This window comes from Arvicanthis niloticus, chromosome 9 (genome assembly GCF_011762505.2).
Source record: "Arvicanthis niloticus isolate mArvNil1 chromosome 9, mArvNil1.pat.X, whole genome shotgun sequence".
In the NCBI taxonomy this organism is placed as follows: Eukaryota; Metazoa; Chordata; class Mammalia; order Rodentia; family Muridae; genus Arvicanthis; species Arvicanthis niloticus.
Window position 1 is genome coordinate 55,807,917 of NC_047666.1, and position 13,320 is coordinate 55,821,236.

The 13,320-nt window shown below is 43.0% G+C and overlaps 1 protein-coding gene across 1 annotated transcript; it reads left to right on the top strand.

The window, feature by feature from the left end:
* The first annotated feature begins 9,742 nt into the window (after window positions 1-9,742).
* On the top strand, window positions 9,743-11,271 carry Znf239 (zinc finger protein 239). The gene has a single exon (XM_034511178.2). The coding sequence runs from the start codon at window positions 9,743-9,745 to the stop codon at window positions 10,346-10,348; it is 606 nt and encodes a 201-aa protein (XP_034367069.1). The 3' UTR covers window positions 10,349-11,271.
* Window positions 11,272-13,320: the final 2,049 nt, after the last annotated feature.

The following is a 13,320-nucleotide window of genomic DNA, read 5'->3' on the forward strand; positions in this document are numbered from 1 at the left end:
GAGGCAGCCATATCTGAGTTCAAGGTCATCCTGTGCAAAGTACATTTCAGGACATCAGGGCTACACAGAGAAACCTTGTCATGAAAAACCAAGCAAGCAAACAATCTGTAATTCCAGTTCCAGGGATCTAACTCCCAGTTCTGACTTCCACAGGCACCAGGCAGAACACACTGTACACATCATATCTTAGGGGTAGCCAACAGCCATCTGACTAGACCTAAGACCCAAACAAAAGAAGGCCTACATATCTGGTACTAAAGCCTATCTGTGGGTGGTAAGTCCATGGATCGTAGGTAACTTCACATTATCATGTTCCCCAAAACAGTATAATCTGAAACAGCATTCTTTTTTTTAAAGAATTAATTATTAATTTTTTATGTATATGAGTACACTGTAGCTATCTTCAGACATACCAGAATTGGGCATTGGCATCAGATCCCATTACAGATGGTTGTGAGCCACCATGTAGCTGCTGAGAATTGAACACAAGACTTTTGGAAAATCAGTCAGTGCCCTTAATTGCTAAGCCATCTCTCCAGCCCCTCTAACAGCATTCTTAATACTTATCCTTATACACATAGATAAGTGCGCTCTCCTCCTTCATCCTGGGAGTTTCTTTTGCAGCAGAGACAATTACAGAAAGCTACAACTGATCAAAATGCAGAGAACTGCTTACCACCATAGTTTGCCAAATGCCAATTAATACAGCCACACCATGACACAAGCCCCTGCATCTAAGGCTCAGAGAATATCACACAAAAAAAGAAAGAAAGAAAGAAAGAAAGAAAGAAAGAAAGAAAGAAAGAAAGAGAAGAGAAGGAGGGAGGGAGGGAGAAGAAGAAAAGAGTAAAAAGTTTGCAAGAACCAGAGGACCAGGATGTCTTCTGTGAGATTGTGTCTTCTAGGAATGATAAAGAAACTGCACCCATAAAGTCTCAATAATATGGTGGCCTAAATAACACCCAGACAATGACCACACCAATGCATAGGGGAAGTCTCAGAAGGACCCACCCTTCCTCAAAGAGCTTCAGGCGATTTCATGACTGCTGAGCAGGGGAGAGTCGGTCTCCTCAAGGGATGGGTCACCTAATTGATAATTCAATACAAGTAGTCAGTCCTAAAAACACACAAGCAATACTAAGTGTGTGTGTATATATATATGTGTGTATATATATATATATATTAGAATGCATACACACATATATTCATGTATATCAGAACACACACAGCATATATATATATATATATATATATATATATATATATATATATATATATATATGTTGAGAGGGGGGCTAATAATAAAGAATAGAAGGCCATGAATTTGATCTGAGGCAGACAAAGGGAAGTGTTTGTGCTGATTAATTTTTTATTAACTCGCCACAAGCTAGAGTCATTTAGGAAGAGGAAACTAGAACTGAGCAATGTCTCCATCAGTTTGATGTCTAGAGAAGTCTGTGGGGCATTTTCTCCATTTTAGATTGATGTGGAAGGGCCCAGCCCAGAATGAGCAGTGCCATCCCTAAGCAAATTGTCCTGGAAGACTAAGAAAGCCGATGAGTGAGCCATGAAGGCCAGCCAGTGAGCGGCCTGTGGCCTCTGCTTCAGTTCCTGTCTATAGTTCCCGCCTTGACTTCCCTCAGTAATGGACTGGAATGTGGCAGGGGAGCTTCAGCCAAATGACCCCTTTCCTCTCCAAGCTGTCTTTGCCTTAATGTTGTATCACAGCAATAGAAAGCAAACTAAAACAGAGTTGGAAGGAGGGAAGGGAGAAAGAAAATGTATGTAAATACAGTAGCCATATATGAAATATATACCAACTGGTATTGGCATTGGAAACACAGGACTCTCAGGTTAGGTTTGAACATCATAGAAATAAAAATCATCAAGAAAACACGCACCTTGGATTCCTAGAAAGTGGAAATTGGTACCATAAATGTTGGGTTTAAATGTTATAATCTATTTTTATCTGAAAGCACAACACCTAATTTAAGCATTCCAGATAGCGTTGGCTCTAACTATACTCCTTTCCCAGCCTCCAGAAAGTTTCCCAGAAACTGTTACTAGTTTCTGCTATGAAATACCTAAGATGCTCTGGGCAGAAAAAAGTTCTGGCAACTGTTAACAGTGTGTCCAACCTTCTGTGACACACCACTGTCATTTTAAAAGGCCACATTCAAAAGAGCAGTTGGGCTATTCTGGTGAGGGCACGTGCCAGCCAATCCTGCCAGACTGAGCCCAATTTCCACGACTAACAGAGTAGAAAGAAGGAGCTGCCTCCTAAAGTTGTCCTCAGACTGCCACACACATGGTGGCAAGGGTGTCCATACACATATAGAGGAAAATAAATTAACAGAAGATATTTGTAAAAAAAAAAAAAAAAAAAAGAACTATATAATTGAGTTGTGAAAATAGTCTCATGTTTGAGGTTTGTGAGTTTCGTGATGGACTTTCACAGCTTTCCTGAGGCACGTGTGGGCTGCGGGTTAGATATGCATGTCACAGGTTTACCCAAAGACCCTTTCAGGAGACGGTTGCACACACTCAAAAAGCACTCTGAAATCCTTTTGGCAAGTGAAACTTAACTACACATAATATTATCGATTCCTTAGAAGTTTGTTGACATTTTGTTTCAGATTTAATAGCATCATTCTTTGGGGGTCTATTTTATGTTTAAAATTCCTTTTCTGATTTGGGGGTTCACTGATCTTTTAAATCAACCTTATGACCCACTTTTTTTTTTTTTTTTTTTTTTTTTTTTTTAGTTCTTTATATCCAAATACACTATTGTTAATTTTTTAAAAATGTTCTGTTTTAGCCCGGGGTTGGTGGCGCACGCCTTTAATCCCAGCACTTGAAAGGCAAAGGCAGGCGAATTTCTGAGTTCAAGGCCAGCCTGGTCTACAGAGGGAGTTTCAGGACAGCCAGGGCTACACAGAGAAACTGTCTTGAAAAAAACAAAACAAAAATTTTGCTTTTAAGCTTGGGGGGAGGGGGGGGCGGGAATTGAACACAGGCGCCTGAGGCCAGAAGAGGGTGTTGGGTTCACTGGAGTTAGAATTACAGGCTTTTGTGACCTGCACAATACTTATCTGGAAACTGTACTCCAGAGATAAGAACACGGAATATCCAGTGATCGAGTCTTCTCTTTCTTTTTTAAATTTTGACACAGGCTTCTCAAACTCACCTCCTGCCTTAGCTTCCCTGGTGATAAGATTGCATGCTGTGGTTACATACACTACACTGTTCACTTAAAGTGGTTAGCAACAGCTTCAGAATATTTTTAAGGTTGAAGACAGTTTTATACTGATTATTTACCCTCCAGCATCATCTTAACAAGTAAAAGACACCTTGGGGAGTATTATGAAACTGTATGTGTCTGCAACGAAAAGAAAGAACAACAACTCGATCCATCCAAGGTCAGCCACAACCACAAACTGGGTCTCCTAAGAGTAGCGGTGGCCCATCGTCGCCGGAAGTGAACTCAGAAGTAGCGCTTCCCTGCCCATGGCCTGCTGGGACTTGTAGTTCGAGTTCTCGATGATGCCCCGGAGTCCTGCGTTACCAGGTGAGGGTTCTACCTGCGCAAGAGGTGAGCAGTGCTGGGCTGCCTCAGGGGCGGGCAGCGGCGTCCAGATCCAGAAGAGGCGGGCATCGCCACTCGGAGCCAGGCTCAGAGGCTGGGAAGGCGCCCTGCAGCTAAGATCCCACGTGTTAGCAGCCGCGGTACCCCAAGTCACACCCCGTGAACAAGGCCACCCTCACGGAGGGCCAGGCCCCTGCAGCAGAGCAAACCGCAGCTCCGAAGACACCCTTTTCTTGCTTGGCCATGCTCTGGCCTGGGTGGGTCTGAGGACTAAGTGGTTGGCCTTCTTCGATCAAATGATTTGGCCTTTTTCCAATGATGATATTGGTGGACATCAGGAGACCATGAGGGACTCTTGAGAGAAACCCCTAACAGACTTAGAGGTACTAAGATTTCCGCTGTGCAGCACTCCCCTCTGCATCCTAGAAACTAGTCAGATTTCTGAGAATAAAGTCTGGCAAGAGACATTGGGTAGCTGTAATACACGCAGTGAGAAGATGCACAGAACCTAAGAACACCTACTCCAAAACTTCAGTACAGAAATAGGTTAATCTGAGGAGATGAGCATGTCAGAGAACTATCTGTCGAAGACGAAGAATCTGCCCCTCCCTGAGAAGATGACCAGCTCCAGGTAACTTGGAGTTTCTTTCACCAAAAATGCCTCATCTCTGAGCTAGATACAGCTTTTCTCTCTTATAACAATCTAGGAAATCAGCATTGAGTACCTGCCTAGAGTAAGGTTGTGTACCTTGTGATCTTTCTCTTTTTCTTGTGATCTTTCTCTTTATTGTCAAGCTTCTCTTTATTGTCAAGGTTGTAAGATTGGGTATTTGAGGGAACGAGAGCATTTGGGACATTAAAATATTAAGTATCTAGCAAACGGTATCAACAAGTTCAGCATAGGGTCTGCTGTCCCGGAAATTCCACGTTAGTTCTTTCTACACTGCCTTGCCACCGCGTGGAGTGCTCCTCAAAACATCCAGCCAAGCTCTTCTGAGAGGCTCTACGGAGCATTTTTGCCCTGTTGTCCAGAAGTTGACTTCTATCAGACATTTCACTCATGTATGTTAGAGGAGTTACTCCTCATTGGTTTGTTGTTGTTGTTGTCGTCGTCGTCGTTGTTTTGTTGTTTTGTTGTTGTTGTTGTGTTGTTGTTTTGAGACAGGGTTTCTCTGTATAGCCCTGGCTGTGCTGAAACTCACTCTGTAGACCAGGCTGGCCTCGAACTCAGAAATCCGCCTGCCTCTGCCTCCCAAGTGCTGGGATTAAAGGTGTGCCACCACTACCCGGCTCCTCATTGTTAAGACCAAAATATCTTGGTTAATGAGTCTGTAAGAAGCAAAGATTTATGTCTGCTCACAGTTCAGTTGGTTTAGTCTATTATTTCTTTGTTTGTTTGTTTGTTTGTTTGTTTGTTTTTGTTTGTTTGTTTTTCGAGACAGAGTTTCTCTGTGTAGCCCTGGCTGTCCTGGAACTCGCTCTGTAGACCAGGTTGGCCTCGAACTCAGAAATCCACCTGCCTCTGCCTCCCAAGTGCTGGCATTATAGGCATGCGTCACCACTGCCCGGCTAGTCTATCATTTCTTGACTCAATTTTGGACCTATGAGACAAGAGTTTTGTTCACTTCGTATGGGAAAGACCTGGATCCCAATATCATCTTTAAGGGCACATCCTCAGTGAACTAAATTCTTCCTACTAGGTCCTACCCCCTAAGGATTTCACCTCTTCCCAACCTCAGAGGTGTCAGAGGTTAGGGACAAAAAAAAGTCTTTGGAAAACTGAGATCAAAACTGTAGCTCATTGGAGATCATTCAAAGTTAGTACGTGCCCAGTCTCATACTAAGTGGGGGAACAAGATTGTAAACTGAAGCTTTTCTTCAAAGAACTCATCTTCCTGGTGAGCAGATTATATGTAGCCATCATACATATAATCAGTTAATCTTGACTGATAATTGAATTGAGAGGTTCCTAGGAATTAGTGAAGCACACTTCTTCCTGAGTCTTTAAGGGTGTTTCCAGAGAGTATTAGATTAGGAGGGCTTTGGCCTCAGGAGTGTTTCATTGTGGATTAAAACTCTGAGACTGTGGGAAGGTGGTAGAACTGTAGAAAGTGGGCTTGGGTGAAGGAGGCAGGTCAGTAGGTTGAAGCATAGCCTTGGGTGGCTTATCTTGCCCTGGCTTTTTCCTGCTCTTCTGCCTTACTTTTGCCTGCTATTAGCTGAACAGCATGCTTCCCACAATGCCCTACCATGATGGGCGTCTAAAACTGCAACTCAAATAAACTGTAACTCTCCTTGAGTTGTTCATTTGGGTATTTGGTTATGGCTGTGAGAAAGCAAGTGATAGGTGTGTTAACAGTGATCCTTGTTTGCTGTGAAAGTGGAGGACATGGGGAACTTAATTAAACAGCTGTTCAGTGGCTGAAAAGTCCTGCCTGAAAAGGTGCATCAAAACCACGCCTAGCCCTGCTGGAGGGAGAACAGAAATCCTCTCTCGTTCTCCCGTTCTCCGTGCACCCAGTGTTATTGTGAAATCTCCCTGCATGTGCTTATTGACAGTGATTCTAATGGGAGGTAAGATGTTGCCTAAGGAGATCTTTGATGCTCTGATTGTCCTGTCCCCCTTCACCAACATGTCTGCGTATTTAACTATAATAAATTTTAAGTTGCCAAATATTTGCTAGGCCGTGGTGGCACACTGCTTTAATCCCAGCCCTAGGGAAGCTTAGTCAGGCGGATCTCTGTGAGTTCAGGCCAGTCTGGTCTAGATAGTGAGTTCCAGGTTAGACAGGGCTACATAGTGATACCCTATCTTGAACGAACAAAAGAAAGAAAGAAAGAAAGAAAGAAAGAAAGAAAGAAAGAAAGAAAGAAAGAAAGAAAGAAAGAAAGAAAGAAGGAAGGAAGGAAGGAAAGAAAGAAAGAGAGAGAATGGAGGAGGGAGAAAGGAAGGAGGAAAGGAAGACACTGGTAGTTGACCTCTGGCCTCCAGCTTTTCAATTCCTCCATAAAGCCACAGATAGAAAGTCACCTCAAGCTTGCCATTAGGATCATAGGGTCTTCATGGTGGATGGATCCTTCCTTGCTCTGATGCTGGTATTTCATGCCACTAAAGAACTGTGACTGAGCTGAAGAGAAGGGCAGCAGAGCCAGAAGTAAATCCCATATTTTCTAGATCCAGGCCATTCTTCATAAGTAAGTAACGCATCCAGGAGTGGTAGTGAATGTCTATCATCCTGGTGCTCAGATGTCAGGATAATCACAAGTTCAAGACCAGTCAGAGCTATATAATAAGACTCTATCTTGAAACAGAGGGAGGGAGATCATTATTCCAGATTTAACCTAGATTTCTTCTCATCTCCCTTTTCTTTTCTTTTTTTTTTTTTAAGCATTGGTATCTTTATTATGGCATAATGTAGTACTTTGTACAGTAATTCATTTTAATGTAAAAACATTTTATATACAATTTCAGAGAAACAACTACATAGCTGGAACATAAAAACAGGTTGTAATCACAAAGTCCAGAGTTACTTGATAAAGAGGAAAATACTTTCTCTGTAGAAAATAGTAAAAAGGATAACATTTCCCAATAAGCCCATTTAAACCAAGTAATAGTTGAAGTATACATATAAATATTGTTTAGTTTCTGCGATCCAAAAGAAACTTCTCATTTGTTTGAAAAGCCATGTTTTATTTAAATTGTGTCAACTGAAATTCTTCCCTTCTTCCCTTTCACTGTCTTGTTTATGCCAGATCATTTTTCTAATGTTTTCAAAATGTTTTAGCCTCTCCTCCTGAAAGTAGAGCCAGCATGTCCTTTCATCTTCTTGAAATGGCAAATTCTTATCCCAGCAGTGAAATGCTTCATTAAATCATGCCCATATTTACTACAAGCCACAGTTATCAACAAAGGAAAAACAATCCCAAAGAATCCTGAGCACAGAGGACAGAGCCATCCGGTCAGAGTTCAAGGGGGAAATCGAATCTAAATAGAAAAAAGAGCCTGCTTCAGCCAACTACCAGGAGTGATGTGGTCATGGAGCCCTGTGATTCCATGTGTTCTGGTGAGGCCAGCTGGGAGGCAAGGAACACACTAAAATGAAGGTCTCAGTTGATCCAAATAATTGAATTTAAAAAAAAAAAAAAAAAGGCCAACTGTCATCATAAGAGGAGTGGCTGAGGTTTGGGCTCCCGCTCCTTCACAGTGAGCTACTTTCACTTCTCCTAAATGGGTCATAGTTTCTTAACCTATTGTACCTTTCTTCCCTATTTTTTTTTTCAGAACTCTAGAGACATGAAGTTTGAGTTTTCGTGCCCGCAGTCTGCTTCCACAGCTGGTTGGTGTACACTATTATGTATTATGTATGTTTATAGACTTTAATTTGGTATTATCATTTTTGATGTATTTGTCTTTCTTTTTTTTTTTTTTTTTTTTTTTTTTTTTTTTTTTTTTCGAGACAGGGTTTTTCTGTGTAGCCTTGGCTGTCCTGGACTCACTTTGTAGACCAGGCTGCCTCTGCCTCCCAAGTGCTAGGATTAAAGGCGTACGCCACCACCGCCCAGCAATGTATTTGTCTTTCATCCCAGGCTTGTCAGGCAAAAAGATTTCTATTTTGTACCTTATAGTTCTAACAGGAAAGTAGCAGACCGATTAAATGGACAGTGAGTCAAAAAATAAAGTGAAATGGAATGAGATGTTACTTGTGACGAGGTACAAGACTCATGGCCTTTCACAGTAGTAAATATATATACATATATATGTATATTTTTTCAGCTCTGCTTAAAAGTAGAGAAGAAATGCCTGTCTTGTGAGCACAGGTTTCCCTCTTCTGATAATAACCCAAAAGATAAAATATAAACGTAAACTAAGGGCTGAGGCTACAGTGCAGTGCTAGAATATTCGACTAGATCCTTGGTTCAATCCATAGCACCACAAGAAAAGGAAAGGGAGGGAAGGAAGGAAAAGAAAGGAAAGGAAAAGGAAAGAATGCTAGCTAAGTTCTGGGCTACCAAGTGTTCAGGCCTTAGGTGCTCCTAGTCTGGAATCCTTTGTTCTTATCACTAAATTTTCCGTTTCCTAGGGGAGTCAAACACAAATTCTGTGGAGAATCTTCAACAGAAAGGCTTTCAAGAGTCTGAAGAGATGACTCAGAAACTAAGAGCACCCCTGGCTCTTGTAAGTTCAGTCCCCAGCACCCACCGGGTGGAGAGCCAGTGACCTCCTTCACCTCCAGCAGTACCTGGCAGGCACGTGCTGCACAAACATCTTTACAGGCAAAACACTTAATACATGAAATAAAAATCTCTAAAACGAGAGAAAGAGAAAAGACTTCAGGATTTACCACAGTGGGTTTCCTAGTGGCTAATTTTGGAAGAAATGGCCAGTCAGTAGGTGGAAGTTGAGTTTATATTATAAATCTTCAAGAAGTTCACACAGATATTGAAACAGATTGCTGTCAAAAATCGGGAGAAGTGATTTGCCATTTTTCCAAAAACCACAAATCACGGTGACTCTTTAAAGTTTTTCACAAACATTGAAAGTGGGGGGAAAAAAAATTATCTTTGAAATCCCAAGACAAATGGCCAGACAGGACTCCTCTGTGAAGTTGTGCAAGGAGCCTCAGGGGAAAAAGGTCTCTTGTGACTGAAGAAAGAGGGAGAGAAAAGGAATAGGGAGGGTTGTCATCCCGTACACCACTGTCAGAGAATCGTCAAGTCAAGCTTATACCTGATAGAACAGAACTAGCACCTCCAGCGTTCTCTGCTGAGACAACTTGCCAAAATATCCAGTTCAAAGACTCTTTAGTCTCCTTTGACTGTAACACTAACGACATTTTTAGATGGAAGTCACCAGTAGTCACTTGGAGTCTTCAGAGAGACCACACAGAGAAATCCCGTGAGTGGTGATTCGGAGGGGATGCTTATCACCAACCCAGATGGTCATCTCTTCAAGAAAATCCCCACTTCAGAGCAACTATACACTCGCGATCGGTGTGGTGTGGACTCACTTCATTCAGAACTAATGCGTCATCAGAGACACCACCTGAAAGAAAAGGCCTGCCTGTGTGAGCATTGTGGGAGGGGCCTCAGCTGCTCCGAGCACTGTGGGAGGGGCTTCGCCCACGCTCAAGTCTGTTTCCACATCAAGCAGTCCACATGGATGAGAAACCTTACAAGTGTGACAAGTGCGGGAAGGGCTTCACCAGGAGCTCAAGTCTGCTTGTCCATCATTCCGTCCATACGGGTGAGAAACCTTTCAAATGTGACAGGTGTGGGAAGGGCTTCAGTCAGAGCTCAAAGCTGCACATCCACCAGAGAGTCCACACCGGAGAGAAGCCGTATGAGTGTGAGGAGTGTGGTATGAGCTTCAGTCAGCGCTCAAACCTGCATATCCACCAACGCGTCCACACGGGAGAGAGGCCCTACAAGTGCGGGGAGTGTGGAAAAGGCTTCAGCCAGAGTTCGAACCTCCACATCCACCGGTGCACCCACACTGGAGAGAAGCCCTACCAGTGCTATGAATGTGGAAAGGGCTTCAGCCAGAGCTCAGACCTTCGAATCCACCTCAGAGTGCACACTGGGGAAAAGCCCTACCACTGTGGCAAGTGTGGGAAGGGCTTCAGCCAGAGCTCCAAACTCCTCATCCATCAGAGAGTCCACACGGGAGAGAAGCCGTACGAATGCAGCAGGTGTGGAAAAGGTTTCAGTCAGAGCTCCAACCTCCACATCCACCAGCGGGTTCACAGAAAGGAGCCTCATTAAGTAACATGAGCCCACTCAGGAGTTCAGAAAGCTTTTATTGCAAAGATAAATATTTTTCATAGTTGAGTGTGCATATCTGAGGTAGAACGCTTACCAGCACGTATAAGACCGTAAGTTTGAGCTCTGGTACCTGCCTCCCACAGTTTCCAGCGTAATACTTTGTGTGTGTAGGAATGTGTGTTCATGCAGAGAGGGGTGCATGTGTTGTGCTGGTGTGTGCATGCATGTGTGCACGCGTGTGGAGGTCAGAAGACATCTCAAGTGCTCAGATGCCTATCACATTTTTGTGTGAGACTGGGGATTTGTGTGTCAGTCGTGGTATGGAATATCACCAAGTAAGCTATGCTAGAGTCCCATGAATCTACCTGTCTCCACTTCACAACTCACCATGGCTAAGATTACAGGTGTGTGCCACCACACCTAACGTTTTCATGTGTGTTTTGTCTCGAGCTTCCTAGACAAGAGCTTTGCTGGGTGAGCTGTCTCCTAGGGCCCCACTTTAATACTTTTAACTGTGTATTCCTCAAAGGAAAAAAATAGTAAGGGTTATTCTAATATAGCCCCTCACAGAAGAAATCAATCCTTCATTTAAAGTATCCGAGGCCCCAGCACGTTTTATGTTATACAATGAATGGATTACTCTGGTTCCTCATATGGGTGGAGTGTAATGCAATTCTGTTTTCTGAGTTCGAGCCCAGCCTGGTCTACAGAGTGAGTACCAGGACAGCCAGGGCTACACAGAGAAACCCTGTCTCAGGGAAAACAAGAAAACAAAAACCAAAAAACAACCTGGGATGCAATCCTGCCAGTGTTGTTAGTATATTCCACAATTTTACCTGCAAGAACTCTGTATTTCTCCAAACACAGCATGGCTCCCTTCATTCATGTTCTCTGAGAAATTAGAAGTCATGTTCCTTCTGAAATTACGTGCCTTGTTTTTCATATTCCCTTTAAGTCCCTAAATAGCCCTCTTTAAACTGTGACCACACAATGTGCCCATTTGAGGGTGGGGTGGGGGAGCCAGAGGTAATAATGATGGGCACTGTGATCTGTTGTGTTTAATACAAAAACGTACATCAGTTTATACTCACACTGCAGGAAGTGTTTCCCCACATACTAATGTGATGGGAAGGCCACTCAGTCCCTCCTCTCAGGTAGCTATTCACAAATGAACATAATTAGTTTGTACTGAGTGAAGTTAGTTTGTTGGGGATACTTCCATAGTAAAAACAAGGGAGAAACCCCAAAGCAATATAGCCAAAGTAGTTAGGAGAGTAAACCAGCACTGGGGATATGGAGAGATGACCCAGCATACAGAGAAGTTAGGAGAGTAAACCAGTATTGGGGATAAGGAGAGATGACCCAGCATACGGAGAAGTTAGGAGAGTAAACCAGCATTGGGGATACGGAGAGATGACCCAGCATACGGAGAAGTTAGGAGAGTAAACCAGCATTGGGGATATGGAGAGATGACCCAGCATATGGAGAATAGATGATCCAGCAGAGCTCAGGCAGAATTGGAGAAACAGTACATAGGGAACATGAGGCAGCCAATCAGAGGCTTTGGAAACCGTAGTAAGACTTGATAAAATTGACAAGTGGAGCTGGGAGAGCCCCACCCCCAACTTTAATACCAGAACTTAGGAGGGGGAGGCAAAAGAAGAAGATCTCTGAGTTCAAGGCCAGCCTGGTCTAACAGTGAGTTCCAGGACAAGGCTATGTAGAGAAACCCTGGGGGGGGGGGGGCATATAGACTAATGGAGAAACTAGTAAAAAATGTGCCTTTGTTAAAGGGGTCTAATCTATTTTCAGGACAGTCCTAAAACAATAGTAAATGTTTGTTTATAAAACTACAGCAGTGGGCTGGAGAGATGATAGCCCAGTGATTAAGAGCACTGGCTGTTGTTCAGAGGTCCTAAGTTCAATTCCCAGCAGCCACATAGTGGCTCAATAACCACCTATAATGAGATCTGGTGCCCTCTTCTGGCCTACAGGCATTCAGGCAGAACACTGTATACATATAAGTAAATAAATCTTTAAAAAAACAAAACTACAGCAATAATGAGAACAAGAGGAAGATAAGCATCGGATGAGATCTCAGCAAGACCTCCCAGGCTAGGAAGGTGGGTGGGCATTCTGTCAGTGCAGAAGCAGGTGCAGCTTATGCCGCTCACATGCAGGGTAAGGAAAAGAACAATCTGTTTTGGTTTCAGGGCTAGTCCATCTCAAAAGAAAAGGCACACTTAACACAAAACAAAGAGAAGGAGATGATAAAGGTAAGAGCTTAAAATTAATGAAATAGCAAATGAACAAACAGAAAATACAGAACTACAACCAGGATCGTGGAAAAATGCTAACAGTCAGGGTAGCATGAATAGAGGAGCAACACTGCATATCCTGCAGACACTAAGAGGAATATAGGGATTTTAGCAGCAAGTTCACAGCTTAGAGAAGACTTTCTGTTAAAGGCACATACTAACAAATCAGTCAAGATACCTTAAATAGCTATGTCTTTTTTTAAAAATACACCGATCAGTGCTGGAGAGATAGCAGTTAACAGGACTTGTTGCTCTCACAGAGGACCAAAGTTCATTTCCCAGGACCCACATGATAACTTCAAAACCATCTGTGACACCAGTTGCAGGGTTCCAAGGCCCCTTGCTGATTTCCACGGGCACCAAGAATGTACGTGGTACACATACATATATGCAAGCAAAACACACTTTAGTGCATTTATCTGTTTTGCATGCATTCGAGCATTCAAATGCTGCCTTGCATAGATGGAAGCCAGAAGACACTGTTCTCCATTTCCATCACACTCCAGAGAATGAACTCAGGTCCTTAACTTGTTAGTAATACCCCTACTTGCTGAGGCTTCTTGACAGCTCTTGAGTAGCTATCTCAGTAGCCCTACTGAATTGGATTGGTAGCTGATAGCATTTTTTCAAAGAAAAGTCATGGCCTAGATGCTA

What these genes read in the sequence shown, in the direction of transcription:
- Znf239 (XM_034511178.2), top strand. Translation starts at nt 9,743, where the DNA reads ATGGATGAGAAACCTTACAAGTGTGACAAGTGCGGGAAGGGCTTCACC.